Raw genomic sequence first — 27,132 nt, 5'->3', positions numbered from 1 at the left:
GTGCTAACCCCAGAGCTCTGTTGCAGACCCCCACCGGCTCCCCAGCCATGCCTGCAGCGTTTAGCAGCCAGGCATCCTGCTGTCATCTCTGTTCACACCCAAATGGGTGCAGATGAGCTCAGCTTCCTGAGATCAGGGGGTTATTTTCCAGACACCACCCTGGTGCAATAACAGCAGAGCCCTTAAAATTCCAGAGAGCTGCTTTGTGCTCCTGTAGTAGCAGACACCTCAGGAGAGGAGATGCCCACACATTGCTTGGATGATGCTTGCATTAATACGATGCCCTGCCTTGGGCAGGAGACCCTCATGTCGCTGTGGAGACCCTGGGAAGGGAGCAAGGATGAGATTGGGGTGGGGCTTTTGGTAAGAGCAGGACCCTCAGGGATGGTTCCCAACCCTCCCATCTCTACCAGACATTGCTGCTGGAGAAGCTGCGTGTTGCCAGGCGTCCAGCCAACGAGGCCACCTTCAACATCTTTTACTACCTGCTGGCCTGCTCTGACAGTGCACTGCGGTGAGCTGAGATGGGCAAGAGGATGGCCCTTGTCCTGGGGTGGGGGCTTCCCATGCAGAGTCAACCTCAGTGTTTATCCCTGCAGGACTGAGCTTCACTTCAACCACCTGGCAGAGAACAATGTCTTCGGCATCGTGCCCCTCTCCAAGGTCACCACTATGGGTCTGAGTGGGGGGCTGTGGTAGGGGGACAGGGTTCCATGGCCCACTTGGATGCTGGGGGAGGCAGAGCCAGGCTCCCACACCAATGGCTCCCCTTGCTTTCCACAGCCAGAAGAAAAGCAGAAGGCAACCCAGCAGTTCAACAAGCTCCAGGCTGCCATGAAGGTGATGGGCATCTCTGGTGATGAGCAAAAAGCCTTCTGGCTCATCCTGGGAGCCATCTATCATCTGGGGGCAGCTGGAGCCACAAAAGGTAACAAGCTGCTCGGGGGTGGGAGGCATTAATGAGTTCAGGCTCAGGGCTGATGGCTGCATGGAGTCCCAGAGCAATTACTGGCACCTTGAAAATGGGTACCCCAGTGTGGACAGACCCTGGGGAGATGTTCAGAGCTGTGTCAGCCAAGGGACAGTGCCCTGCCACCCCTGGGGCACCTGGCTCTTCCCCCTTGGTCAGGGCAGTCCCACTGGCTGATGGTAATCAAACATCTTCAGACCTTGGGCTGGCCCCTGCCAACTCAGGGAATAGGGGCTGGGGGACCCTGGGCGGTGTCCTCTGTCCCTAGTATAACACCCTCCCTGCTGTCCTCCCCGCAGAGGCGCTGGCAGACGGAGCTGGTAATCGGAGCCGCAGGGGGCTCTGCTCCGGGTGGTGCTGCGCAGTGCTGGTTTTGGGGTCGAAATGAGGGTTTAGGATGCTGATGGTGTGCCAGGACTGACCCTGACCCCTGCCTGGGTCTTAGCAGCCCCAAATATGCCTGCTGCCCATCAGGACCCTCTGAATTGGTCCTCACAATTGGTAGTGTGGGGCAGGGCTACCCTGGCAGCCAGAGCTCCTCGTGGGTGGTGGGTCTTGCTCGGATGTGGACTGGCTTTGCTCTCCATCCCCACGCATAGTGAATTGGCTTCATGGGGCTGTTCTCCATGGAGCTTTCACCTAATCCCTCATGGTGCTGGAAGCCCCTTGTGATGCTACATGCTGGTGGGAGGGCCTGGGCATGGCACACCTGAAATGAGCATCAGGGCTGGCACCTGCAGCGAGAGAGTTTGCAGCCCTGGGGAGAAAAGATGAGAGAGCAGAGGGATGTTGGGGTGCACCGGGTGAAATGCAGGTCCACTGGATGCTCAGGGCACTAGAGGGCAGCAGCCATCTGCTGCAGCCACCATGGTGGGATAATAGCTGTGAACGTTTTCATGGGGGTCTGCTTTGGAGGCACCTTGAAGTCCCTTTCACGGGAAGCATCCCTGCATCCTGCACGGGGCAAACATCCCAGTCATTTGCTGCTCCTGGAGCCTTCTCTGCATCTCGTGGATGCTGGGGATGGTCACACCCAGCTCAGCTGCACAGGCCCCCATTTCCTTGGTCCCTTGTACTGGGCTGGATCCAACGGCAGCTCCCCATGCCTGGGGCAGCACTGAGCTGCTCCCCACCAGTGCCCACTGTGCAAATGGGACTCACAGGGGAAGGGCTCCTGTGCCTCACTGCAGCAATGCTTTTGGGGAGACCAGGCTTGGCATGTGCATGTGCGGTGGCTGCACATGGAGAGTTTCAGCAGGAGGGTGTCCCTGCGCCGTGCCACTGTCTCTAACCCTTGTCTCTGTTCGCATGGTGCATGCTGCCCTTTGGCAATGCAGACGCCGATGAAGGTAAAGTCTTGTTCTCCGCGCGTATCTCTGGCTTCCCCCTCCCATGTGCCACCACCTTCCCACTGTTGTGTCCCTGTGTCTCACCATTAACCTGCTCCGACCTCCCCTGCCCTCCCCTGGCACCCATGTACTTGTGTCCGGCAGCTGTGGTCTGTCCTGCTGCATTGTGATGGAGCTGCTCGGGGCAGGTGGCTGAGCAGGGCCATGTTCCCATGTGGGGTGGCTCAGAGCCCTGCACCATTGCGGGCCCCAGGGGTCCCTGAACAGTGGTAGCAAGGGGTGACCCCCACTCCCCTGTCCCGTGGCATAGCCCTGCGCTCAACAGAGGCATAAAGATGTTCACCCTTTGTCTCCTAATCAGACGTATTTTGGGCCCTCCAGTGCTGGCCATGTGCTCCCACTGTGCACAGCATCCCCAACCTTATTCCGGGGGACCCTGAAACTGTCCCAGGTCTGACTGGAAGCACCCCCTATTTGGGGCGACACCCCAGCCAGCACTGAGCTCTGTTCTCCACCCTGCAGCTGGGAGGAAGCAGTTTGCACGCCACGAGTGGGCTCAGAAAGCTGCGTACCTGCTGGGCTGCAGCCTGGAGGAGCTCTCCTCCTCCATCTTCAAACACCAGCCCAAGGCCACCCTGCAGCGATCCACCTCCTTCCGTCAGGGTCCCGATGAGCCTCCCCTGGGTGACAGTGGCACAGGTAGGGTAAGGGATGGTTGGGACAGAGGGTGGCCCCAGGGTATGCTGTCTTGGGGACACTCAAGAGTTACCTTGTCCAGGTACCAAGTTGACAGCACTGGAGTGCCTGGAGGGCATGGCGGCCGGCTTATACTCTGAGCTCTTCACCCTCCTCATCTCCCTCCTCAACAGGTGCGTGCTAAGGGTCTGGGGTGAGAGCTGAAGAGAGACCTGGCAGCACATACTCACCATGCTGTGTCTGTTTGTCCCCACCAGGGCACTGAAGTCGAGCCAGCACTCAGTGTGCTCAGTGACAGTGGTGGACACCCCTGGGGCACAAAACCCTGAGCTAGCAGGGCAGAGCCGTGGGGCCACTTTCGAGGAGCTCTGCCACAACTACACCCAGGAGCGCTTGCAGCTCCTCTTCCACCAGCGCACCTTCGCCCGTGAGCTGGAGCGCTACAAGGAGGTAGTGGGGACAGCCAGGGCTGCCATTGCCTCCTGCTCTCCCCTCTTTTCTTCAGGAGCATCTCCTGTATTTCCCACTCTGATTTCTTACCTTGCACCAGTCCAACCAAGCAGCCCCAACACAATGCTTGGTCCTGAAGGTGTTTCCCCACCACTGGCAGTGCCCTTGTGACAGCTCTGGCTCCAGCCCTAGCCAAGCATCTTTGCCTGCAAATGTGCCAGGCTGGGAGGTGATGGGGTGGCTGTGGTTGGTGGTGGGGAAGATTGCTGCTGCTGCTCTATCTCAGCACCAACAGCCTGGGGGACCCTTTTGTGTGTCTTGGTTCTTTCTCACCATCCAGCATTGCCCCATGCCATGCTTGTGGAGCAATGGGACACTGGGAAAGACCTGCCTCCTGCCTAGACCCCATTGAGACCAATGTCCTGACCTTCTGCTGGTCCCTATCGCTGCTCTACCACGATGCAGGCACTAACTGAACCTCTCACCCCTCACCAGGAGAACATAGAGCTTGCCCTGGCTGATGCTGAGCCCAGCTCCTCTGGCTCTGTAGCTGCTATAGACCAGTCTTCACACCAGGCGCTGGTAAGCATCCACTGTGCTTCCTCATGGCTGTATCACAGTGGTTTGTAGCAGATGAGGTAGCAGCCAGGTGGCTTTCTTGGTGGAGAAGGGCTGTCCTGAAGTCTTGGCCGTGAAAGTGCAGCTGTGACCGCGTGTGTAGCCTCTGTCCCTGCTGCATGCCCTGGTACAGTGTCCCCTGCCACCCTGGGAGCCATCTATGCTGCAAGGAGCCCTTGGGTGGTCCTCAGGATGCTCCAGTCCCTATGGTGTACCAGTCCCCAGGGTGCTGTGGACTTCAAGGAGCTCTGGTCCCCAGGGTGCACAGGTTTCAGAGGTTCTCCAGTCCCTGGGGTGCTTTGGTCCCTAAAGTGATCAGATCCCTAGGGTGAACAAATCCCTAAGCTTCTCCAGTCACTGGGGTGCTCTGGTCCTCAGGGCATATTGGTCCCTAATGTGCCCCAGTCCTTGGGGTACTCCATTCCCTACTGGAGGAGGCTGCAGAGACCAAGGGGTGGTGCTAGCATCAGCCCTGTGCTGGGTTCCATCCTGTGGGTCCCTAAGCAGCTTTTTCCACCTCGGTGAGCATCTTGTTACCCAGAGTATTTCATAAGGACTCTTTCCAAGCTGGATCTCCATTAAGCAGACACCCTCTTGCCACGTGACCTTGCTGCAAGCAGTGGCAGACATTCCATGCTCCCTGGGTGGTCCAGGTTCCCTGTATGCTCCCATCTCTGCCCAGGGGATGCTGGCAGGGTTGAGTGCAACTGTGGTGTAACCTGCAGGTCCGGTCGCTGGCCCGCACGGACGAGGCACGGGGGCTGCTGTGGCTGCTGGAGGAGGAGGCACTGCAGCCAAGTGGCAATGAGGACACTTTGCTGGAGCGGCTCTTCTCTTACTATGGCCCCCAGGAAGGCAGCAAGAAAGGTCAGGGTGGGCCTGGTGCCATGGGGCTGTGCGTTGGTGAAGCACTAGTCCTGTGCCCGTCACTGCTGTGTCTCCCTGCAGGGCACAACCCACTGCTCCCCAGTGACAAGCCCCGACACTTCCTCCTGGGTCATAGCTCAGGGACCAACTGGGTCGAGTATGATGCCACAGGCTGGCTCAGTCATGTCAAGCACAACCCAGCCTCCCAAAACGCCTCCATCTTGCTGCAGGAGTCACAGAAGTGAGTGGGGTTCCAGGGTGGAGAACATTCTGTGGGGAAGAGGTGGTTTTGGGGAGGTTACATCCCCTTTGTGCCCTGCAGGAAGATCATTAGCAGCTTGTTTGCTGGCCGTGGTGGGTCAGCCCTGGTGCTGTCAGGCTCGGTGGCAGGGCTGGAGGGGGGCTCCCAGCTAGCCCTGCGCCGGGCCACCAGCATGCGCAAGACCTTCACCACTGGTGTGGCTGCTGTCAAGAAGAAGTCTCTCTGCATCCAGATCAAGCTGCAAGTGGTGAGTGAGGAAGTGCCAAGGAGGGGTCCCCAGGTCTGGCCAGGGCACTGCTGGCCAGGGCACTGCTGTATGTCACAGCTCACCCAACTCTGCCATGCCTGCAGGATGCCCTCATCGACAGCATCAAGAAATCCAAGCTCCACTTTGTGCACTGCTTCCTGCCCAAGGCAGCTGGGGCCAGCGGGGACCCCCGGGCCTTGCCATGCCGGCGGGTGAGCGGCAGCGAGCTGGAGCTGCCAGCAGCAGAGCACTGTGAGGCTGGGCTCATGCAGCTGGATGTGCCCCTCCTGCGTGCCCAGCTCCGTGGCTCCCGCCTGCTTGATGCCCTCTGCATGTATCGCCAAGGTGAGCTGTGCCACTGGCACCTCTGGCACCTGGGACAGGGGTATGCCAGGGCTGTGGTGCACGTTGCACTGTGAGGATGGATGTTCTGGGGGCCCCAGCTGCATCTTCTTGCTGAGGATTCACACTCCCCAGGAGAAACCCTCCAGCCCATGCCTGTGCTCTGAGCCTCACGACCACCAGCTGCCCTCCCAGGAGGATCCTGTCCCTGACCCCAGTCCTCCATGGAGCCATTATCTGTGCTGGGGACAGGCATGGCCTTAATTGGGTGTCTTGGCTGGTGCCACTGGCTCCTGGCAGTTCTCCTGCTGGCAGCCAGCCCCTGTCCCATTGGAATGAGGGACTTTGGGTTGTGCTCAGCAAAGCATTTATCGATATGCATTGGCTGGCCGCCCAGTTGAGGTTTTATTGTCTGGAGACCAGACCCTCCCTGACGTGACGGTAATCGATGCTGCCCACACACCTCCTGGGTCGATGGCCATGGCCAGTTGGCTGTGCCAGGGTCAGTGTCCCCATCAATACCTTGTCCTTAATTAAGATGTGGGGGCTCAGCACTGCGAGCCTGATGCAGAAGTTGGCTGCAGCTCAGAGTGGAGCTGGAGTGGGGTCTGTTTGCTTAAACGGGTGACACACGTGTTCCTCTGCTCCCCCTGAGGCAGGATCTGGCCACTTTGTCCTCAGATCCCAGCCAAAGTTGCTAAATAGCCAAGGAAAAGCTCCCAAGGTGGGTTGGGGCACTCCATCTATGTCTAGCCCTCTGGGGAGCTTGTGCCATATGGAGTGACCCCATCAGCTCTTCCAAAAGATGGGTGCCAGCAAGTCAGGGCATGTGGGGTTGTCGCTGGCCATTCCCTGGGCATCCTGGGCACCCACAGCCCATTTCTCTCTCTCACACCCCCAGGGTACCCTGACCACATGGTGTTTGCGGAGTTTAGGCGACGCTTTGACGTCCTGGCCCCACATCTGACCAAGAAACATGGGCGCAACTACATTGTGGTGGACGAGAAGCGGGTACATACCCTGTGCCAGGGCCGGTGCTATGGCCTGGGCTCCGCTGCACTCTGGGGTTCTCCTAAACCAAGCCTGGCACTGACACCTCTCGCTCTCCACAGGCAGTGGAGGAGCTTCTGGAGTCACTGGATCTGGAGAAGAGCAGCTACCACATGGGCTTGAGCCGGGTATGATGCCCGACACTGGCTGCATGTGCCAGCAGTGGCATGGGCAGGTGTGGGCGGCACAAGGGCAGCACTGTTTGCTCCCACCTCCAGAATTCCCTTCGTGCCTGGGGAATAAAACCCTCATGTTGGGCTGGCAGCTGCAGCGGGGAGAGCCACGTCCCCACTGGCTGGTGCAGCAGAAGGGTGGTACGGTGTGGCCGGAGGGATGCCAGCACCCATCTCTCCCTGCTGCCCTCCTGCAGGTATTTTTCCGGGCTGGGTCGCTCGCCAGGCTGGAGGAGCAGCGCGACACCCAGACCAGCAGGAACATCATGCTCTTCCAGGCAGCGTGCAGGGGCTTCCTGGCACGGCAGCAGTTCAAGAAAAGGAAGGTTCGTCCCAGCAGCTCTCCCCTCCCCGCTCTGCAGCACAATTTCGCCAAAAATGGGCAGTGCAGCCTTTCTGCAGCTGCCTGGGCCAGTATCTCCTCCTCCTCCCACCTCCCCCCACACTCACCCAGCTGTGGGGAGCTGTGGGGGGCCAGGGGAAACCGGGGGCTGGGGGAAACTGGCAAGGAGGGTGCTGGGCATCATCGCTGCAGTGGGATGAAGCAACATCTCAGCTCCTACTTTTAGTATTAAAGAGGGCGTAAAATAGGCATCTCGGCAGCTCCTCGCCTTCTGCAAGATTAGCATTTAGAGGGACTGGAGGGAATCAAACAGCAGCTAAGCTGGGTGCAACTAGCCCAAATGCTAGCAAAGGGGAGTGTGCCAGGGTGCTGAGAGCCCACCCACTCCACTTTGTCCCTCTGCTGGCACCCCATGCCCCACACAGATCCAGGATTTGGCCATCCGGTGCGTGCAGAAGAACATTAAGAAAAACAAGGGGGTGAAGGACTGGCCCTGGTGGAAGCTCTTCACCACCGTGCGGCCCCTCATCGAGGTGCAGCTCACTGAAGACCAGATCCGTGGCAAAGACGTGGGTATCTCTGTGGCAGGGGATGCTGAAGGGGGTAGGGGGAGCTGTGGGCGAAGTTGTTTGTGGACAGTGTCCTGCACTGGGTTGGGGTACAGAGTCTTACAGCAGGATGGGATGCAGGAGCCCATGGTGAGATAGGATGCAGAATCCTGCAGTGGGATGGGATTCAGGACCCCCGCAGTGGGGTGGGGTATAGGACCCTATGGTAATGTGGGATGCAGGACCCCCGCAGTGGGGTGGGATGTAGGACCCTATGGTAGTGTGGGACGGGATGCAGGACCATGGCAGCCCAGTGCCCTCAGCAGCAAGCTCGAATTGCTCCCTAATTTGCGAATCAGCATGTCATTAGCATCTGAGTGCCGGCTGTTGCCTGAGCCCAATTACAAGGCGTGGAGAATGGAAATGAAACCGTGTGCCGAGAGGCATATGTGGGGGCTCCGCACCGCGCCGGCAACCAGACACTCATGCCCCTGCTGAGCCTGCCCGGCACGGAGCCACTGCCTGGCTCAGCTTTCACCCTGACGCACTGAAGATGGGTCCCCAGGGTGGGGGCACCTGGGCCCCATCCTGACCCTTGCCAGCCTGGTTTGGGACCAGAGGAGGGGAGAGAAAGATGTACTTGAAGCTGCCACCTGGACATGCCTCCCTGGTGCTGGCTGGTGGTCCCTGGGCATCCCCATGGGTTGGGTGCACCCAAACCCTTCAGTAAGCTGCCAATTGATGGGTTTGCTCCCACCCTCTCTCCCGGGGGGCTGTGGGGACCCTCCCCCGGCTTTGCCAGGGCTGTCTGGTGTTTCAACACCATTTATGGGGTTGGAATCAGCATGGCGGCAGAGCAGGTTGGGGAAAGTCCCTGCCCAACCCTTGGCAGGGGAGAGCAGCCTTCTTTCCCCGGGAAGCCCCCATCCTGCCCACCCAGTGCTGGGGGAGTGCTGGGGGGGTTGCAGAGACCTGCCAGCCTCCTGCCTGCCAGCCTCTTTGCCTTGCACTTGCCCCCTTCCTTACTGCTCCTCTGTTGCAGGAAGAGATCCAGCAGCTGAAGAGCAAACTTGAGAAGGTGGAGAAGGAGCGGAACGAGCTGCGGCTCAACAGTGACCGCCTGGAGAGCAGAGTAGGTCCTTAGCGGTGCTGGGTCAGGGTGCAGTGCGGTGCTGGCCTACCCCAGCACCTGCCCCATGATCCTGTTTCCCCACCCCCCAACCCCAGATCACAGAGCTGACATCAGAGCTGACAGACGAGCGAAACACCGGCGAGTCGGCCTCCCAGCTGCTGGATGCTGAGACAGCTGAGAGGCTGCGGGCTGAGAAGGAGATGAAGGACCTGCAGGTATATGCTCCTCTCCCTGGCCTCACAGTGCCTCTCAGTCCCTCTCTGGTGCTCACCACAGACATGTCCGCTCCCAGGCCAAATATGATGCCCTGAAGAAGCAGATGGAGTCAATGGAAATGGAGGTGATGGAGGCTCGGCTCATCCGGGCAGCTGAGCTCAATGGGGAGCTTGATGACGATGATTCAGGTACAGTCCTGCTTCCAGTGCTTGCCACAAGCATACCCTGGGTGCTCCGTGGGCACAGCACCTTGATTCCTTCTCCATGGTGTCCTGGACCACCCTACGCAGCTCCTTGGTGACCCCGTTTCCCCACACAGGTGGTGAATGGCGTCTGAAATACGAGCGGGCAGTGCGGGAGATCGACTTCACCAAGAAGCGGCTGCAGCAGGAGCTGGAGGACAAGCTGGAGGTGGAGCAGCAGAGCAAGAGGCAGCTGGAGCGGAGGGTGAGTGAGTCTCAGCCTTGGGGACTCCCTGGTCCCCTCAGCATAGAGACAGGCAAGGGGTGGGCAGCTGCTGCCCGTTCGGAGCTGAGAGAGCACATGGCTAGGGATATGGTGGCTGCCCAGAGCCCTCACTGCCTTCCTGCCCCTGCCCGCAGCTGACAGACCTGCAGGCAGACAGTGAGGAGAGCCAGCGGGCACTGCAGCAGCTGAAGAAGAAGTGCCAGCGACTGGCTGCAGAGCTGCAGGACACCAAGCTGCACCTTGAGGGCCAGCAAGGACGCAACCATGACCTGGAGAAGAAGCAACGGAGGTGGGGACTATGTGCTGGAGGTGACAGGGGACCTGCAAGGGATGGTATCTTTGCCACGGAGGGAATGGGATCCTTGCCATGTGGCAAGCCTTCTTGCAAAGTGGCATTACCATTTTAGAAGGGATTTGGGCACTTCACCAGTTCCCACTTGGCTGAGGTGTCTCCAGCAGGATAACATTCTGGGTTGGACGCGTTTGTTGCAGGGGGAGACCCCAGTGCCATTTTGGGGGCCTGAAGCAGAGTGATCTCCCAGTGTGGGGCTGTGCCCCATGGTTGGGGCTGCTCATGGCCCCTGGCTCTGCTTGGCACTCATCTCATCCCAGCCCCTCTCCCAGCCCCAAAGTTTACTAACGTTATTAAGCAGCGGGGACGCTTTCATCTCATTATGGTAATGATCACACACAAATACAGCCAGAGAATCCAATCTAATTAATTTCAATTTCCACGGATTGGAGTCTCTGCTAATGCAGCTGTTTATTACCCAGTGCAAGGAAAAATGGGGATTAGCTGCCGAGGTGTTTAACACAGGTCACAGACTCAAGCGCAGGGTTGTTTTCCAAGCCCCAAAGGCAGCAATTTCAGATCAAACCCAGCTGATCCTGTCCTGGGGACACTGGGAGAGGCTGCTTCAGGCTGTGTTGAGTGCTCACCACTCACAGGCTCATGTCCCCTCCGAGGATGGGACCAGTGCCATCTCACATGGCATCAGAACGCTGGGCTGTGACTGGCGAGGCCAAGCTGCCGCAAAAGCCCCTCCCTGCTGAAGGCCCTTCAATGCATTGCACCCCTTCCGCATCCTCTTCGGAGGATCTGGTGGTGTCTCTGGTGGTGTCACATAGCCAAGACCCCACTGTTAGCAGCCATGGTCCCTACCAGCATGTCCTGGCCTCGTGGGAAGGCTGCTGGGGCTGCTGGTGTCTGTCCTGTGGTGCTGAGCAGTGGTGTTGGGAGGGGTTTCTCTGAGCAGCTTCATGCTGCTGTGCTGGCAGTTGCATCTTATCAACAGCACAATTTGAGTGAGTGCTGTGCCTATGCTCATTCCCAGTGTTGGTGCCATGGAATGAGAGTGCTCAATGGTGGTGAGTACTCACCCACTGTCCTCACACAGGTTCGACAGCGAGCTCTCACAGGCACACGAGGAGGCACAGCGGGAGAGGCTGCAGCGGGAGAAGCTGAGCCGCGAGAAGGATGTGCTGGTGGCTGAAGTCTTTGGCCTCAAGCAGCTGTTGGAGGTGAGTGGCCCCTAGTTCTCTCCCCGGTCTTCCCAGCTGGTGGGTGCCCAGGGCTCACAGTGACCCCCTCTCTTGCCAGGACAAGGACTCAGACATTGTGGGGCTGACACAGAAGGCAGAAGCGCTGGAGGCCGAGCTGCAGGACATCTCCTCCCAGGAGTCAAAGGATGAAGCCTCCCTGGCCAAGGTGAAGAAACAGCTGAGGGACCTGGAGGCGAAGGTCAAAGACCAGGAAGAGGAACTGGATGAGCAGGCTGGGACCATCCAGATGCTGGAGCAGGTACAACGGGGAGGGGTGAGGTTTCTGGGCGGGGTGGTTTCATGCAGGGCTGTTATTACCTGGGCTGGGCTTTACCTGGGAAGAGGAGGCAGTTGTCCTCAGCCCGGCGTCAGGCCAGGCATTGCTGCTGCTGACACGGGTCCTGGCTCTCTGTGCCATGGCCCGGCAGGTCACTGTGGGGCAGGCAGCCCAGTCAGCCTCAGACCAGGGGGTTTTGTGGGTGAGTGGCACCTACGGATTGGCATGTGGGAGTCCCCTTGTCCCCTTTGTTCTGACCACATCTTCCTCTTTGCAGGCCAAGCTGCGACTGGAGATGGAGATGGAGCGGCTGCGGCAGACCCATGCCAAGGAGGTGGAAAGCCGCGACGAGGAGGTGGAGGAGATTCGGCAGTCGTGCCAGAAGAAGGTAGGGCTGAGCTACAGCTCTGCTGCCCAGGGTGGGCCAGAGTGCATCCCTGTGCCTCAGCCAGGTGCTGGGAGCTGCCAGCTGGGCACTGTCACGCAGCACTCGGCTCCCATGTGGCTGCAGCCTGGTTCTGCTCGCCTGGCAGGTCCTACCAGTCCTTCCGCTGCCCTGGCCGGTGTGCACTGGGCTTTGCGCCTCTGGTTGCGCAAATGCCTGGCTGGTGGGGTCATCTGGTGTCCCCAGTATGTGGGGAAATGCAGGAGGGGGATCCCGGCCCCTTCCCCCCACCCTGACTGGATTGCCTGAACTGTCCCCCAGCTGAAACAGATGGAGGTGCAGCTGGAGGAGGAGTATGAGGACAAGCAGAAGGTTCTGAGAGAGAAAAGGGAGCTGGAGAGCAAGTTGTCTGCTGTCAGTGAGCAGGTAGAGTGGGGGACAGCCAGGCACATGCCTCACTTTGGGGACTCCAAAGTGGCTGTGGAGTGGTGGGCACAGTGGCACAGTGTCCTGGCACAGTCTCCACTGCCGCAGGCCAACCAGAGGGACTTTGAGACAGAGAAGCGCCTGCGCCGGGACCTGAAGAGGACAAAGGCGCTGCTGGCCGATGCGCAGATAATGCTGGACCACCTGAAGAACAATGCACCCAGCAAGAGGGAGATTGCCCAGCTCAAGAACCAGGTGTGCATCCAGACCCTCCCCAAAACCACAGCCCTCGAGGGCCATGGGGTGTCCCCATTCCCTGGCCCAGTGCTGAGCCATGTCCCCATAGCTGGAGGAGTCGGAGTTCACCTGCGCAGCTGCCGTCAAGGCTCGCAAGTCTATGGAGGTGGAGATTGAAGACCTCCACCTGCAGATTGATGACCTCGCCAAGGCCAAGGCAGCAGTAAGTGTTTTTTGGGGTATGATGCCCTGTAATGGGGCTGTGCCCCACCTACACCTGAGAGGAGACTCCACTGGTGCAGCACATGCCAGCAGGGTGACAGCACACCATTCAGGGTGGGTTTGGGTGGTTGGTGCCCCACCCCTGGGGGGCAGTGGGAAATGCAGATGGTTTCTCTCAGCTGGAGGAGCAGCTGAGCCGGCTGCAGCGGGAGAAGAACGAGGTGCAGAGTCGGCTGGAAGAGGACCAGGAAGACATGAATGAGCTGATGAAGAAGCATAAGGCAGCTGTGGCCCAGGTGAGGGGCAAACAGCAGCTGCGGTACCTCCACCCCTCTGTAGTGTCCCTCTCAGAACCAGCACAGTAGAGTCCCTGCTGATGGCCCTGTCCTGTCCTGCAGGCATCCCGGGATCTGGCACAGATGAACGACCTCCAGGCACAACTGGAGGAGGTCAGCAAGGAGAAGCAGGAATTGCAGGAGAAGGTGAGGAGCACTGACATCAGGCATGGGCTTGCACCCCAAGTGAAGCCAAGGGATGGGGGGCACTCAAAGACCTGTTGCCCATGCCATGGGGTGCAAGTCCTGCCCTATGGGAGGTGCAAAGTAGTCCTAGCTGCGGCTCTCCATGGGAATGGGAGCAGTGTGGTCAGCAGCTCCACTCCAGGACAGCATGAAGGACTGCTGGGTGGTTGTGGTCAAGGCTGAGGCTGTGCTCCCCACTGCAGCTGCAAGGCCTACAGAGCCAGCTGGAGTTCCTGGAGCAATCCATGGTGGACAAGTCGTTGGTGAGCCGGCAGGAGGCCAAGATCCGCGAGCTGGAGAACAGGCTGGAGTTCGAGCGGACACAAGTCAAGCGCCTGGAGGTAGGCACTGGGCTCTCCCTCTGCTCCAGTGGAACCAGGATGTAAGGAGGACCACGATGCAAAGCTGCCCAGGGGATCTGCCAAGCTCATCCCCAATACCCTTTCTGTGGGACCCCCCATGCTGCAGCCCTCGCCTGCCAGCAGCCAGGCTCCAGCCCCACAGGGACACCGATAACAGTAATCAAGCACCCAGCTCGGCAGAGATCTGCTCTTCCCCTGCATTGACTGAGGGAAATTACAGACTCCTGGCCCCGCTGAACGCAGCCTGCTTTATATTCTGCCTCTGCAGCTCTGCCAGGGAGTGGAGCAGCTTAGCTCTCCTCTTAATATTTTCCAAGCTGTTATTTCCCTTCCCCGCTCTCTCTGCTGGGACCATAAATATGCAGTGGCTGGCTCAGCGGCCGGGGGAGAATGGGAGCTATTTTTTCCCTACCTTACATGCTGTAATTACTTCACACACAGTTAAATCTATTTTTCCAATTCGACAAAACCCCTGCAGTTCTTCTGCCCCTTCCCTGGCCCTGGGGGTGGTTTTCTCCTCTGTCTCCTGCTGTAAATTCACAGGCTGGCATGGGATCCATCCTCACGTGAGCCATCAGTGGGTGTTGCTGCAGGGCAAGGGATCTGTGGGGGGATGTGGGGTGACCCCACGCCGGCTGCTCTGCAGAGCCTGGCCACACGGCTGAAGGAGAATATGGAGAAGCTGACAGAGGAGCGGGATCAGCGTGCAGCCGCTGAAAACAGGGAGAAGGAGCAGAACAAGCGGCTGCAGCGACAGCTCCGTGACGTCAAGGAGGAGATGGGTGAGCTGGCCAAGAAAGAGGCAGAGGCAAGCCGCAAGAAGCACGAGCTGGTGAGGCATCTGTGACAGGGCCAGGCAGGGAGACAAGGGGCTTTCCCCAGGGTACTCACCTCACCCTTCTCCCTCCCTGCAGGAAATGGACCTGGAGAGCCTGGAAGCTGCCAACCAAAGCCTGCAGTCGGACCTGAAGCTGGCCTTCAAGCGCATCGGGGACCTGCAGGCAGCCATCGAGGATGAGATGGAGAGTGACAGCAATGAGGACCTCATCAACAGGTAAGAGCACCTGGGCCTGGCTCTTGCACAAGGCACGTCACCAGGGTCACCGCTTCTCCTTGTCACTTCTGAAACGCCATGAGGACCCCTGAGCTCTGCCTGGCCCTGGTAGGATGCTGTCCATCCATCCATCCATCCATGCATTGTACACACGTGCATCCATCCATGCACTGTGCATCCATCCATCCATGCATTGTGCACACGTGCATCAGTCTGTGCACCTGTGCATCCATCCCTCCCTCCACCCACAGCCACTGTGCAGCTTATCCTGTTTGTGGAGGTGCCTGAAATGCAGCCAGGGAGCCCCAAGAGCCAGGGCAGCACAGGCTGGCTGGAGGTCTGGGATGCTGTGATGCAGCTCAGGACAGTGGGATCCAGCCCAGGACAGAATTGTGGAATCATAGAATCATTTTGGTTGGAAGAGATCTTGAAGATCATCAAGTCCAACCATTAACCCAGCCCTGCTAGGTTACCACTCAACCATGTCCCTCAGCACCACATCTACAGGGCTTTTAAAGCCCACCAGGGATGGTGACTCCACCACTTCCCCAGGCAGCCTGTTCCAGGGCTTGACAGCCCTATCAGGAAAGAAATATTTCCTAATGTCCAACCTAAACCTCCCCTGACACAACTTGGAGACATTTCCTCTTGTCCTATTGTTACCTGGGAGAGGAAACAAACCTCCCTCTCGCTACAACCTCCTTTTCAGATAGTTGTAGAGAATGAGGTCTTCCCTCAGCCTCCTTTTCTCCGGACTAAGCAGCTGCAGGTCCCTCAGCTGCTCCTCTCAAGACTTGTGCTCTAGACCCTTCACCAGCTTCATTGGCCTTCTCTGGACACACTCCAGCACCCGGCCCAGAATGCTAGAATCCAGTTCAGGATGCTGGGATTCAGCTGGATGCAGCTCCACACCAGGAGTGTAGGGCAGCCCCATTCCCTCTCCTGGCTCTTCCCCACCACTTAATTTGTCCCCATTTGTCCCCTACCTGCTTGGTCTGATTAGATTTTTTTACCCTTTTCATTTGATTTCCTTTCTGTTTTGTTTCTTCTCCCTTTGGCTCCCCCCCACCCCCTCCCAGTTTACAGGACATGGTGGCAAAGTATCAGAAAAGAAAGAGTAAACTGTGAGGAGCTTCTCTTTCCTTCCCCCCACCCTCCCCTAACTCCCACCTCACCCCCATGGGCCGGGGCCCCGCATGCCACTGGCCCACCTCCGCATGCCCTAACTGCATCCATGGCACAGCACGGCACAGCGGATAACCACATCCCACACGGGGGAACAGGGGATGAGCTCCTGGGCCGGGGTGGGGGGTGTTGCTCTGGCATGGCTGATGCTGATCAGCGTGGAGCAGTGATGGAGTCCTGATGCCATGCACAATTAATATCCCTGCCGTGGTCGCTCCCCCGTGACCCAGGTCCTGCTTCACTAATGGCATGCTCGCCCGGACAGGAATTGCATCTGACGTGGAATTTAATTCCGACAGTTATAAAACCTTAGCTGCCCCCAGAGTTTGTTTATGGGGCTCACTGGGGGATTTTTTTTTCTTGTTGGTTTATGCTTTTTTTTTTGTTGTTGGTTGTGTTTTGTTTTTTTTCCCCAAGCCAAGCATTGCCTGGATGTATTGCAGGGGAGGCAGACGTGCGTGATGGAGTGCGGCTCATTGCTTTCAATGTAGTGAGGAGAATTCATATACAGGGTCTATCCCAGCCTGTCCTTTCTGGTGGTTGCCACCAGGCAGGGAATAAGCCCAAAGCTGGGCAGATAAAAGGGCTGGTTAGGATGATCTGATCTATCCTTGCCCCCAGCAGCAGGTCACAGGGAGCCCTCACCTTTGACTGGCTGGCGGCAGGGTGAGGAGAAGGGGCTGTGCCGCTTCGATTTCCTTATAGATCCCGCCGGTACTGCCATAACCCTAATGAAAGCAGTAAGCAGTTAGGTATTAAGGGAGATTTATGCAGGGATGCTTTTAACGTGGAGGAATGGATTTTGCAATGCATACGGCACCTTCTTTCTAAAAGCAATCAATATGGCCACGAATGGCCATTATGAATTAGATGGTTTAAGCCAGATAGGGCTTTTTTTACACCAAGATGTAAATCAGGGGCGCTCTGGCACGGCAGGGCTGTAAATCTGCCTGCCACGCTTCTCTGCCTGCCTTGCTGGAGTCGTTTCAGTTCTGCCTGCTAAACTCCTGTTTACCCAGGGCCATCAACATCGCTCTTCCTTGCTGTAATTTTGCAGTCGACGGTGGCCTATAAAATGAACCCACTTACTTCCTTCCCAGCTCTGGAGCTGGAAATCTCCCGTCTTTCTGGAGCCTGATGCCCTGATGCCAGCCCCCCTATCTTATCTTTCCAGTCCTGGAGACGTGCAGAGGCAGGGAGGGACACTGGGCAGAGGGTGCAGGAGCCCCTTGGCCAGGCAGGGGGGTGGTTTGGCAAGGCTTTTTGGAGCCCGTAACATGCAGGTTGAGCTGTATGCATGCAGGTTGCAACCCAGGAGATGGAGCAGGGAAATGGGATGGGGTTTTGGCCATGTCAGGGTACACAGGCAGTGGGTGCTGAGGGAGTTTGGTGCCCACTGGTGCAATTTCACCTCCTCAGCATCCGAATTCTCAGCATCCCATGCTCATCTCTTGCTTTCTTCTGCCCCAACCTGCTCCTCTGGCAGTGACGGTGACTCAGATGTGGACTCGGAGCTGGAGGACCGCGTGGATGAGGTGAAGTCCTGGCTCTCTAAGAACAGAGGCTCCTCCAAAGCACTCTCAGATGACAGCAGCCTGAAGGGCAGCAGGTGGGTTCAGGGCTGGGTGCAGGGATGGCTGTCAGAGGACAGAGTGAGCTGTGCTGGGGGACAGCCAGGGTGCAGGGTGGGCATCCATGAGATGCAGTAGTCTGGGTGCCATGCTCCTGCTCAGCGCTTGCATGGCTGGACAGGGGAGGGTTAACACTGGCAAGTGTCTCAGTCTTCACTGGGGACATATGCTCCTTCACCCAAGATGACCTCCTTAGTCCTCCTCCACATCATCTTAGCCACTGTGGCACCAGGACCCATGAGTACCCACAGCCCCCACCCCTTCTGCCTCCCCTGGGTTCACCATGGTAGGCTATGGCCCTGTGCATTGTCCCTCTGCTCTGAGGCTGGGTGCCTGCTCTGTCCTTCTCTCATTTGGTGTGCCACACATCTCCACACATGCAGCAGAGGTGGGGGACATGCCCAGGTGCCCCCATGGCACAGGACCAGCATGAGGCTGGGGCACACAGCCCCACTCCTCCTCCCTGCAGAAAGCCCTTGACGCTGAGCGCAGATTGCTTTTATCCAAGCCCAATTTCTTAGCAGGTCTCTGAGAGTCCCAGGGGACTCCCCCCTCCTCTACCAAGCAACAGGGAAAGATCTGAGCTGTTTTTTTCTTAATTGGTTTAATTTATTCAGCAGTGCAGATGTAAAACATTTTGTTATTGGAGATAATTCCACTTTTTCTGAAGCCGGGAATCAAACGCAGCAGCTCTAGGTAGCCAACAATGAAATAAACTGAATGCAGCACTTTAAAGGGGAATCAAAGTGCCAGGCTAGAACAATTCCCCCATTTACATGACATTTTTCCACAATGCCATTTCCTGCTGATGCAAATTACCGAGGCTGCTTTGCTGCCCGCCCTTCCCCGCTCATCTCGGTCTTTCTCTTGTCTCCCCGGTGCGTGTGCGGGGCCGTGGTGCTGCTGGCGCAGGTCAGCCTTGCCAGACGGCCCCGAGGGCGAGGAGCGGCCGGTGTCGGTGTTGAGCTGCCTCAGCTATAGGAAGCGGCCGGGCCTCAAGGACTCCATAGGTGGCCATGGAGATGAGCAGACGCTCTTCAGTACGCTCAGCGAGCGACCGGCTTCCCCTGAGCGTGCTGCCCGCAGAGCAGCCCGGGGCGGCGAGCCCGAGGACCGGGCGGCCGTCATCGCCCGTGCCTTCGCTGACGCCAGCAGCCGTGCTCGGCAAGGGCTGGGCAAGCGGTGGTCCCTCTCGGCTGCTGATGGCGAGAAAGCCTCCGTCGCCTCTGCCCCGGTGAGCCGGGCCTCCTCCACTTCCTGGCGTGGTCTGGAGGATGAGGACGAGGGGGACGAGGGGTACTCGGTGCTGAGCTTTGCGCTCTCCAGCCCCGGGAGCTTGCGGAGCCGACGTGGGGGACCAGAGCGCCGTCCTGAGTCGCGGCACTCCCTGGCCCGCAGCCGCCTGGAGGAGGGAGAAGAGGGGTCCCGCGGGCAGCCCCCTTTGGCACGCAGCTTCTCTGTGCCCCCTCGGCCCCGCAGTGCTGCCTCTGAGGAGGGGGGTCCTGGGGATGCCCGCCCCGTGGGGCACCGCTCCTACCTTGACCCTGACCTGGAAGCTGCCATCCAGGAGGTGCTGAGCTACCGCCCACTGCAGGCCAGGGCCATCTCCAGCCCCGAGGCTGACTCTGGGGATGATGGCCGCAGCGTGCGGAGCATGAGAAGTGTGAGAAGTGCAGCCCCCCTGGGTGCTGCCGACCGACCCTCTGGCAGCCTGCGTCGCTCTGCGTCTGCTCTTGACTTCTCTCGGCGCTCTGGCCGGTGCCGCAGCAGCTCAGGCTCCTCAGATGAAGAGGAGCGCAAGAAGAAGAGTGCTAAGAAGCGCACCAAGAAGGCCAAGAAGAAATCCAAGAAGAAGAAGAAGAAGCAGCAGCAGTCATCATCTGACTCAAGTTCCTCCTCAGATTCCTCCTCTGATTCCTCCTCTGGCTCCACCAGCTCCTATCGGAGCACTTCTAGTGTCAAGAAGGGCCCAAAGGCAGTGGGGGGCGAGGAGCCAGGACATCCTGGCTGGGGCAAGAAGGAGGAGAAGCAGCGGAAGAAGCAGGTTGACAGCCTGATGATGAAGTACTTGTACCGTCCCGAGAGCGACTGAGGCAGGAGGTGGGAGCAGTGTGTGCCGTGCAGCATGAACCTCCCTGTGTGCCACTAACCGCTCACCCTAACCCTCGCCCAGCTCTGGGCATGGAGTCTACCTCCACCAGGCACCCTGAGATGGAGCATCTCCCAGCAGCCCTACTTTTGGGGTACTGCAGGGGATCCCTGATGCCTCTCCAGCTGTGGGGAGAATCCCCATGGCTGCAGTGGGACTGGCAGCTGCCATGCTGCCAGAACACAGCATGTTCAGTATCAGCAGCTGCAGGACACCGGGAAACACAAATCCCTTCCCAGCTCCCAGAACACAGCTGACTTTATTCGTCCAGGAGATTTAAGTGCTCACTGGGTGGCACAGTATCTGTGTTCTTTTTGGGGCACATGCCACCCCAGGGATGGCGGTGGGTCCTGAAGGTGGTGGGTTGGAGTGGGACAGGTACTAACATGCATCCTCTGTAGTGTGTGAGCTTGGGGGAAGACAGTACCTACAGTGGAGCAGGAGGTTGGGCCTTGGAGGTGTTTCTGAGGATGGCCACATCCTGCTGCCCTGTGCTGTGTAGGATGCCTGTGATGGGGAACTGGAAGGCAAATGGCCTCGCCCTGCCGGGCCTTGGAGCTCTGCACCCTCTTTGATGGCAGATTTGATCCTTTCCAGAGACTTGAATAGGAAGAGGGATAGAGGAAGGCAGAAAGGCCTTCTGGAAATGTGGTCCCTCTTGGGCTGCCTGCTACCTGTCTGGGGCCAGGGAAGGAATCACGAGGTGGTAGGGAGGGCAGAGAAACACTCCTAACACCCAGCCATGGGCTCTGGTGCAATTGAAACCCTCAAGCAGTGATGTCCACAAACCCTGGTGTTTGCACCCATAGACCCTTGCCTTTTTCTGAGCGAGGGGTACCAGGTGCCTGTGGGGTGTGGCACCAAACAGGCTCAGTGTGACACCACCACAGAGCGGGGGCTCAGCTTGGCAAGGAGTCAGTTGCAGTGGAGCATGCCCCAGATATTTTGGAAATAATATAGAAGATGGTGATCGAGGCTCCAGCCAGCCAGTTGCCAGCATGCTGGCTCACTGCAGCTCCTAGTGTAGCTGTGCTGGGAGCATGGAGCACCCTCTGGCCCCCACTAACCACACTCTCTCCTGCACAGCCCCCCAAGCTCCCGGCATGGCTTCGCCTACGATCGATGGGATGAGGAGCAGGACACCGGGGAAAGCACACGCCGCTCCTCCCGCAACTCCCCAAGCGCCAGCGAGACGGAGAGCCGGCCCGCAGAGACCCCCGCCTAGCCCCCCACTACCATATCCCATCGCCCCAGAAACACTTCAGCTCCACGGGGCCGCCCCGGGCAGCCGGTATTTCTTCTGCACGGAGTGGGGGGACACACACAGCCGACGCCCCAGCCCGGGTCGTGGTTGGGCGGAGCAGCCCGGCTGGCTCACTGGCTGCAGCCCCACCACCGCCCCAGCCTCCCACCTCCTGTCTGTCCTCGGCGGCACAGCCAGCACCTCCAGCACCCTGGATTTATTCCTCCGTGCCTGCTGGTTCTTTATTTTGTAACTTACCCCCCCCCTCCCCAGGCACCTCGCCATCCTCTTAAGCCCCTTTTAGTTGAGCCAAAGACGTCTCTCGCTGGCCAGACCCTGGGGAGCAGCCGCCCAGCAGCCGGGAAGGGAACATGGGGATGGGGTCCCACACATCCCCCCCAGGTTGTCATCACACCCTCACCCCCCACACCCCCCTGCCTCAGCCCCCTACCCTTACCTGGTTGTTTTGCACTAGCCCAGCTGTGCGTTCCCCTCCTATCCCCTTTACTTTCAGTATGAAAATAAATGTCATTTCTGGCTGGTGACACCAGCTGCTGCCTGCTCCACGTGCCTGGGGGGGGAGTTGTTCCATTTTAGGGGGTGGAGGGGTGGTGTTTGCATGGTCGTGGGGTCTGGCAGGACAGATCCAGCCCCAGCAAGGATGTGAAGCTGCACAGAGGGGCTAAACCTGGCTCCTTCCTCAATCCCACTGCAACCACGGGTGATGGAGAGGTGGGAGACAACCCTCGTGGGTGCCAGCACTGAATCATTTATCAATCTTCATAAATATGCAGATGAGCAGCGGGGACAGGAGCCCGCTGCCTGCCCGTGTTAATTATTTAATGCGGAGGAGATGATGATGTGCGCTGCCGGCCGCCTGCGCTGCACGTGGCCCAGCCTCAGCTCTGGCACCCGCCAGCCTAGACCAAGTGTTGTCCTCTGCCCTCCTCCCAGCTCCAGGGAGCCCCTGCACCCCCAGAAGCCCCCACACTCCTGGGAACCTAGCAAACCAGGTCATTTTATCCCTTTTCCCACCATCCCTTGGAAACAAATGGGCCAAGCTCGGTGCTCGCTGCCATAAAGCTGTGCTGCGCTAATGCGCTTTCATTAAGTGGGAGCGATCTAATGATAATAAAATGGCACATTTAACATTAAAACATTTAACTTGACTCCTAAGCGAGTGTGTCTCTCCGTGCTGTTCCAGCTCCATCTTCATGAGGCTGACAGAGCTCCTTAATTTGTTTCCGGGGAGCGGGTGCTCAGCAGAGACAGCTTGGCATGGTGCAGCATGGGGGATGCCAGGATGCAGGGAATATAGGGATGCAGGGCTGCTGGGTTGTCAGGATGCATGGGTATAGGGATGCAGAGGTGCTAGGATGTGGGGATGGGGCTGAGGTGCACAGATGGAGAGCTGCTGGGATGGGAGGGGTGCCAGGATGCGGGGTGGTGGAGTATGGGGATGTAGGGGTACAGGGTAGCTGGGCTGCGATGTGTGGAGAGGTGCTGGAGTGCAGCTTATTGAGAGCCTAGGATGCAGGGAGGTGGATATATATAGGGATGGTGGGATGCAGGGATGCTAGCACAGTGGACATCAGGCTGCAGGGACATAGCTGCAGGCACAGCCAGGACTCTGCACTTACAGTGCAGCCCGGAGCACATTAGGGAAGCGAGTGATGGCGAAGGGGGCCACACTGTGGGAGGGCTCCTCATCAAGGCTCATCTCACACAACAGCTTCCCCACCACTGGTGCCAGTTTGAACCCATGGCCTGCAAGGAGGAGGGAGATGTGTTGGGGCACAGCTGCCCCCATGGCCCTGGCCAGCACTGGGGTGCCCTGTGGGGCTGGCCATCTTTGCCTACCTGAGAATCCAGCCCCGATGATGATGTTGCTGTACTGGGGGTGCCGGTCCAGGATGAAGTCTTCATCTGGGGTGTTCTGGGAGAGCATTGGGATGAGGGTGTGGGGGTCAGGGCCCTATCTTGGACCCCAGGTTGGAGTGGGGGAGGGATGGCAAGGTCCACCTTGGGGTAAGGAGGAGCTGGGACCCCAGACACCAAGGTCCTCCTCTTTGGGGATGCCTCACCGTGTAGAGACAAGTCTCTACCACTGCTGGCTGGGTCTCCAACCCAGGCAGGTAGCTGCTGATGAATCTGCTCAGAAGGGCAATGCTGGGACGAGGGGCACCTGGGGGGGCCTGGTCCCTCTCCTCAGGGTCAGTAGGGCTGCCATAGTGGTAGCACACCTGGGAGGTAGCTGGTTAGGCGGGAGCTAGCTGTGGGATCCCCCAGCCACCACTGTGTACCACTCACCTTGACCAGCCCTGGGTACTCGAGGGCTGGCAGCCCATAGACGCTGTGGGGGGTTTGGCTTAGCCCTGTGGTGATGAAGCAGGGACTGGCTCTGCCCATGTCAGGGCTCCCTGGGTCCTTCTTCCTCCAGTAGCAGACATCAATGCGCAGGGGCTGAGATCACCACGTTAGCCTTGAGGTTGTGCCTGTGACACCCCACAGTGCCACCAACCCTTACCTGCAGTGGCAGACAGAGACCCAGGGGTGCCACGAGGGCACCTGTCCAAGCTCCAGCTGCAATGATGACCCGGGGGGCCTGGTACACCCCAGCAGAGGTGATGACAGTGACCATGGTCCCAGGTTCAATGCGCAGCACCTTCTCCCCATCCCGCAGGGTGCCCCCATGCCGGCGAAAGACATCCTGGATGGAGACAGTGACAGGAAGTGGCTGTGGGGACAGAGCCAGGGCACACCTATCCCTTCCCCTCAGCAGCACCCACCTGCACTGCCCGCAGCGCCCGGTCAGCAAAGAGTACTCCGCCAGTGCCATCCCACAGGGCCACCTCACCAGCGTGGATCCGGAGGCCAGGGAATTGCTGGGCCAATGTCGTGGCACTGAGGACTTCACCACCATCCAGGCTGCGCCGGCAGCTCTCCAGGTCTGGATCACCTGCTGGCCCCAGCACCACCAGCCCCGTCTGCCTGCACCCCACCAGCCACATCAGCTCTCCCCTTGCCCTCTCCTTACCCAGGCTTCCCCTTGCTTTATCTCTGGAGGAAACCGAAGCATGGCAGCATCAACAATGCTCAACATGCACTGTGCCCTGGTGCCAGGAAACCCCATGGTGGGACACTGGCAGGCCACATGAGGTGATGCATGGGAAGGGGCAAGACACCAGCATCATGCTCACCCCTGCAAATTCAGCAACTGCGATCGGCCCTGACCCCAGCAGTGGGGGATCGTTTAGATGCTCATTTCCTTAATGGCACTTCCTTTATGGAGCCCCGTAAATCAGCCGAGCTGATGGCTGCCTGCCAGGATGGCCTCAATCTGCTGAGCAACCACCAACCCCAGTCCAGCTCCGTGGGGAGAGGACAATGCCTGGCAGGGGGTGCAATCCCATCCCCATTACCTGTAGAGGCTGGTGCTGGCCTCGGCTTCCAGCTGTTGCCAGAGGCGGAAGCTGTCGGGCATCATGCGGGCGTAAACTGCCTGGGCATAGGTACTGCGGATGATGCGGCTCTGCCCATGCGAGCTGCCTCGTGAGTGGGGCAGGATGAACTGTGGGGCAAGGTGGGCATGAGGGTGACCTCAGCCGCTGGCAACCCCAACCCTGCCAGCCTATGGAGCTGCAGTGGGAACTTGAGGGCAGAGCCAATCACAGCACTGAGAAATATCAGCAAACAGGGGTCCTGGCACTGGGAACATGAGGGTACTGGCACTGGCAACATGAGGGTGCTGGCACTGGGGAACAGAGTTGCTGGTAACAGCTTCTCTGCATGCAGTGGCAGAGTGCAAAGGTCTGCAAATGCCTGCCCCAGCACGTCATGGGACACAGCAGGGCTGGGGACATCAGGGCTAGGGACATCAGTACCTGCTCCAGCAGGAGGGTGTTCCGGTGGCGTTGTGCCAGGTGGTAGGCAGTGAAGGAGCCCTGGATGCCAGCCCCAATGACGATGGCGTCGTAGGTGGCCTGGACAGGCTGGCTCAGGGCAGCCATGTCTGTCCTCATCCTGGTCCTACAGGCAACTGAGAGCCAGGAATCAAGCCAAGGGGAGGGACAGGGCAAAGTCCAGCTGAATAGAGTGGGTGGCAGAGCATTGGCAGCCCTCCAGCCCCTCCTGGGTTGGCTGGAACGTGTGAGGGTCACATCCTTCCTGTTCCTTGGGGCTGGCCCGGCAGGACCATCTCCATTACCCCACTAACATTGGCACCTAGTCTGGACAGGAAAGGCAGCTCACCCCTCAGCAGTGGCACAGCCAGCAGTGTGGGGTTTCACCCCCTCCTTCCCTTTTTGGCATGTGGTATGTGGCACGTGGCATCTTACCCTTGCCCTGGCCCCAGCAGAGCACGGGGTCCCAACCAGACCAGCCCCTCAACTCTACATCCTCCCACCACCCCTCCTCAGCCCCATGGCACCACCAGTGAGATCAAAGTGAGTGGGTGAGATAAGCATGATGGAAAAATTTTTCCAATAAATTGCCCTTTCCCTGCCCACTGGGCACTGCCAGCTTTGGCTGCAGGAGGACACAGGGCTGGATGGGAAACCTCCACCTGCTTTGAGGCAAACATGTTGGGTTGTGGGTTTTTTCCCTCTGGCACAATTTATTATGGCCATAAACTATTTTGGTGCCATCCTTTGTTGTTGCTGCTATTTTTGCTAACAGGAGATAAGTGTGATTCAGGGCTTGCCAGAGCAACTAAGATGCAGTGTGGAACCCTGTGCCCTGCTGGTGGTGAGGTTTTTTGCAAGCCTGCAAAATTTTGGGGTGAGATATGGGGTCTGAGGATACTCAGTGACTCCTAGGAGTGGAGAAATAACGCAAGCAGGGGCTGCCAACTTTGCCCACTGCTGCCACTGCCCTGTGCTGCCTGACAGCTAATTAGGGGAATTAATTTACTCTGGCTTTTGTGGTGTAAAAAGCATTATTTACTGGTTAATTGTCGTTATTACAAAATGTTAAATATCATTATTTATTTTGCTGCTCGCTTCTGGTGATGGATGAAGCTCTGGGGAGTGTGGGAGGCCCATGTGAGGCCGGAGGAACAGGGGATTTCCAGCCCAAACCATGGGCCCGGTTAGGTTGCAGGGACACCTACCCTAGCACTGTGCAAAGGGACAACAGGCAGTAAGCAGCAGTGGGGAGGTGAGAAGAGAAGGATGGAGAGTGCAGGTGAAGGCTGGGCTCCCCCCAGGGCACTTATCCACGCTGCTGATCAGGACCACTAATGCAACGAGTGCGTGTCGGTCTCAGCGTCGCTGCAGTGCCTGGGGCTCTGCAGCATGCAGTGTCCTGTTAAATCAGCACAGCCTCCCTTGCCTTTGATGTTACAAATAATTCACTGATTTCCCCAGGTTCCAGTCTGCTTTTTTGCGCTTTGAACAGCCCCTTTACCTGCTCTTCCTTTTTTTTCTGGAGAGATGAAGAATAATTAATTATCCATGAAACGCTAAATGGCAAAAATGAACTCCTCTGCCGTTAACGGCATGTTAATAGTGCAGGCTGGAACAGCCTCACTTGTGCTGCTATGAAGGTGGGGTGCAGGGATGGTCATCAGCACTGGCGGGGACGGTGACTGTCCCCACAGCTTGGTGAGACCCCTGAAGCCATCACTTTCATTGTACAGATGGCCTCAATTAGAGCTGATCCTAGACAGCAGGGAAGCCTGTACCCCCAGAGCCAAAAAAGCAGCTGCGGGGACTTGTCTTGCCTTGAGGGAAGTTTTATGGGGGCCCTCCCAGCCCTGTGCCCATCCTGCCATCATCCTCTTCTCTGTGGTTTAAATCAACCAAAGGCAATAGTCGTGGTGGGAAGAAATTAATTTCCCAAAGCAGGAGGATCAGGAGAACTGCACCAAGAGCACAGTAAAAATGACATTCCCTGCATGGATGGGATGGGATGGATAGATGGAAAATCTCAGGGCTGGCACTGGCACAGAGGTGTGTAATGTGGATTTGGTGAACAGCCCAGTGCAGATTGTGAGAGCCACCCTGGCTCGGATCCATGTGAGGCTGGGTGGAGAAACAGGGTGTGAGGAACTTTGGACAAGGCCAGGAAGGTTGCAGCAGCTGCTGCCTTCCTGCTGAGCTCTGTATCTGCTGCACTTGCTGCACCCACAGTATCTGCTGCACCCACAGCTCCTGCCACACACTGGG

The 27,132-nt window shown here is 58.3% G+C and overlaps 2 protein-coding genes across 2 annotated transcripts in view; one reads left to right on the top strand and one right to left on the bottom strand.

Annotated features, from left to right (window-relative positions):
* MYO18A (myosin XVIIIA) overlaps window positions 1-19,665 on the top strand; it is a 31,380-nt gene extending 11,715 nt beyond the window's left edge. Inside the window, exons 13-48 of the mRNA XM_054394491.1 lie at window positions 414-514; window positions 600-663; window positions 784-928; window positions 1,270-1,290; window positions 2,308-2,319; window positions 2,842-3,018; window positions 3,098-3,188; window positions 3,273-3,465; window positions 3,961-4,047; window positions 4,809-4,950; window positions 5,032-5,191; window positions 5,273-5,459; window positions 5,564-5,804; window positions 6,703-6,812; window positions 6,914-6,979; window positions 7,222-7,350; window positions 7,793-7,936; window positions 8,958-9,047; window positions 9,143-9,262; window positions 9,340-9,451; window positions 9,583-9,710; window positions 9,866-10,020; window positions 11,129-11,252; window positions 11,332-11,532; window positions 11,828-11,938; window positions 12,257-12,361; window positions 12,470-12,616; window positions 12,708-12,821; window positions 13,000-13,116; window positions 13,219-13,302; window positions 13,545-13,682; window positions 14,350-14,535; window positions 14,618-14,757; window positions 15,837-15,881; window positions 17,429-17,551; window positions 18,486-19,665. Coding sequence (XP_054250466.1) covers window positions 414-514; window positions 600-663; window positions 784-928; window positions 1,270-1,290; window positions 2,308-2,319; window positions 2,842-3,018; window positions 3,098-3,188; window positions 3,273-3,465; window positions 3,961-4,047; window positions 4,809-4,950; window positions 5,032-5,191; window positions 5,273-5,459; window positions 5,564-5,804; window positions 6,703-6,812; window positions 6,914-6,979; window positions 7,222-7,350; window positions 7,793-7,936; window positions 8,958-9,047; window positions 9,143-9,262; window positions 9,340-9,451; window positions 9,583-9,710; window positions 9,866-10,020; window positions 11,129-11,252; window positions 11,332-11,532; window positions 11,828-11,938; window positions 12,257-12,361; window positions 12,470-12,616; window positions 12,708-12,821; window positions 13,000-13,116; window positions 13,219-13,302; window positions 13,545-13,682; window positions 14,350-14,535; window positions 14,618-14,757; window positions 15,837-15,881; window positions 17,429-17,551; window positions 18,486-19,665 — 5,490 coding nt within the window. The remainder of the gene's footprint in view (window positions 1-413; window positions 515-599; window positions 664-783; window positions 929-1,269; window positions 1,291-2,307; window positions 2,320-2,841; window positions 3,019-3,097; window positions 3,189-3,272; window positions 3,466-3,960; window positions 4,048-4,808; window positions 4,951-5,031; window positions 5,192-5,272; window positions 5,460-5,563; window positions 5,805-6,702; window positions 6,813-6,913; window positions 6,980-7,221; window positions 7,351-7,792; window positions 7,937-8,957; window positions 9,048-9,142; window positions 9,263-9,339; window positions 9,452-9,582; window positions 9,711-9,865; window positions 10,021-11,128; window positions 11,253-11,331; window positions 11,533-11,827; window positions 11,939-12,256; window positions 12,362-12,469; window positions 12,617-12,707; window positions 12,822-12,999; window positions 13,117-13,218; window positions 13,303-13,544; window positions 13,683-14,349; window positions 14,536-14,617; window positions 14,758-15,836; window positions 15,882-17,428; window positions 17,552-18,485) is intronic.
* Window positions 19,666-22,601: 2,936 nt separating this feature from the next.
* Window positions 22,602-24,987, bottom strand: PIPOX (pipecolic acid and sarcosine oxidase). The gene is made up of 8 exons (XM_054394338.1): window positions 24,850-24,987; window positions 24,388-24,536; window positions 23,755-23,956; window positions 23,493-23,675; window positions 23,276-23,428; window positions 23,050-23,208; window positions 22,826-22,901; window positions 22,602-22,732 (listed from the first exon to the last, which is right to left on the bottom strand). Exons 1-8 carry the CDS (start codon window positions 24,985-24,987, stop codon window positions 22,602-22,604), a joined length of 1,191 nt encoding a protein of 396 aa, XP_054250313.1.
* Between the last annotated feature and the right edge of the window lie 2,145 nt (window positions 24,988-27,132).

The sequence above is a fragment of the Indicator indicator genome, chromosome 30 (assembly GCF_027791375.1).
Source record: "Indicator indicator isolate 239-I01 chromosome 30, UM_Iind_1.1, whole genome shotgun sequence".
Taxonomy (NCBI): Eukaryota; Metazoa; Chordata; class Aves; order Piciformes; family Indicatoridae; genus Indicator; species Indicator indicator.
This window is presented reverse-complemented; position numbering and strand designations above follow the sequence as displayed.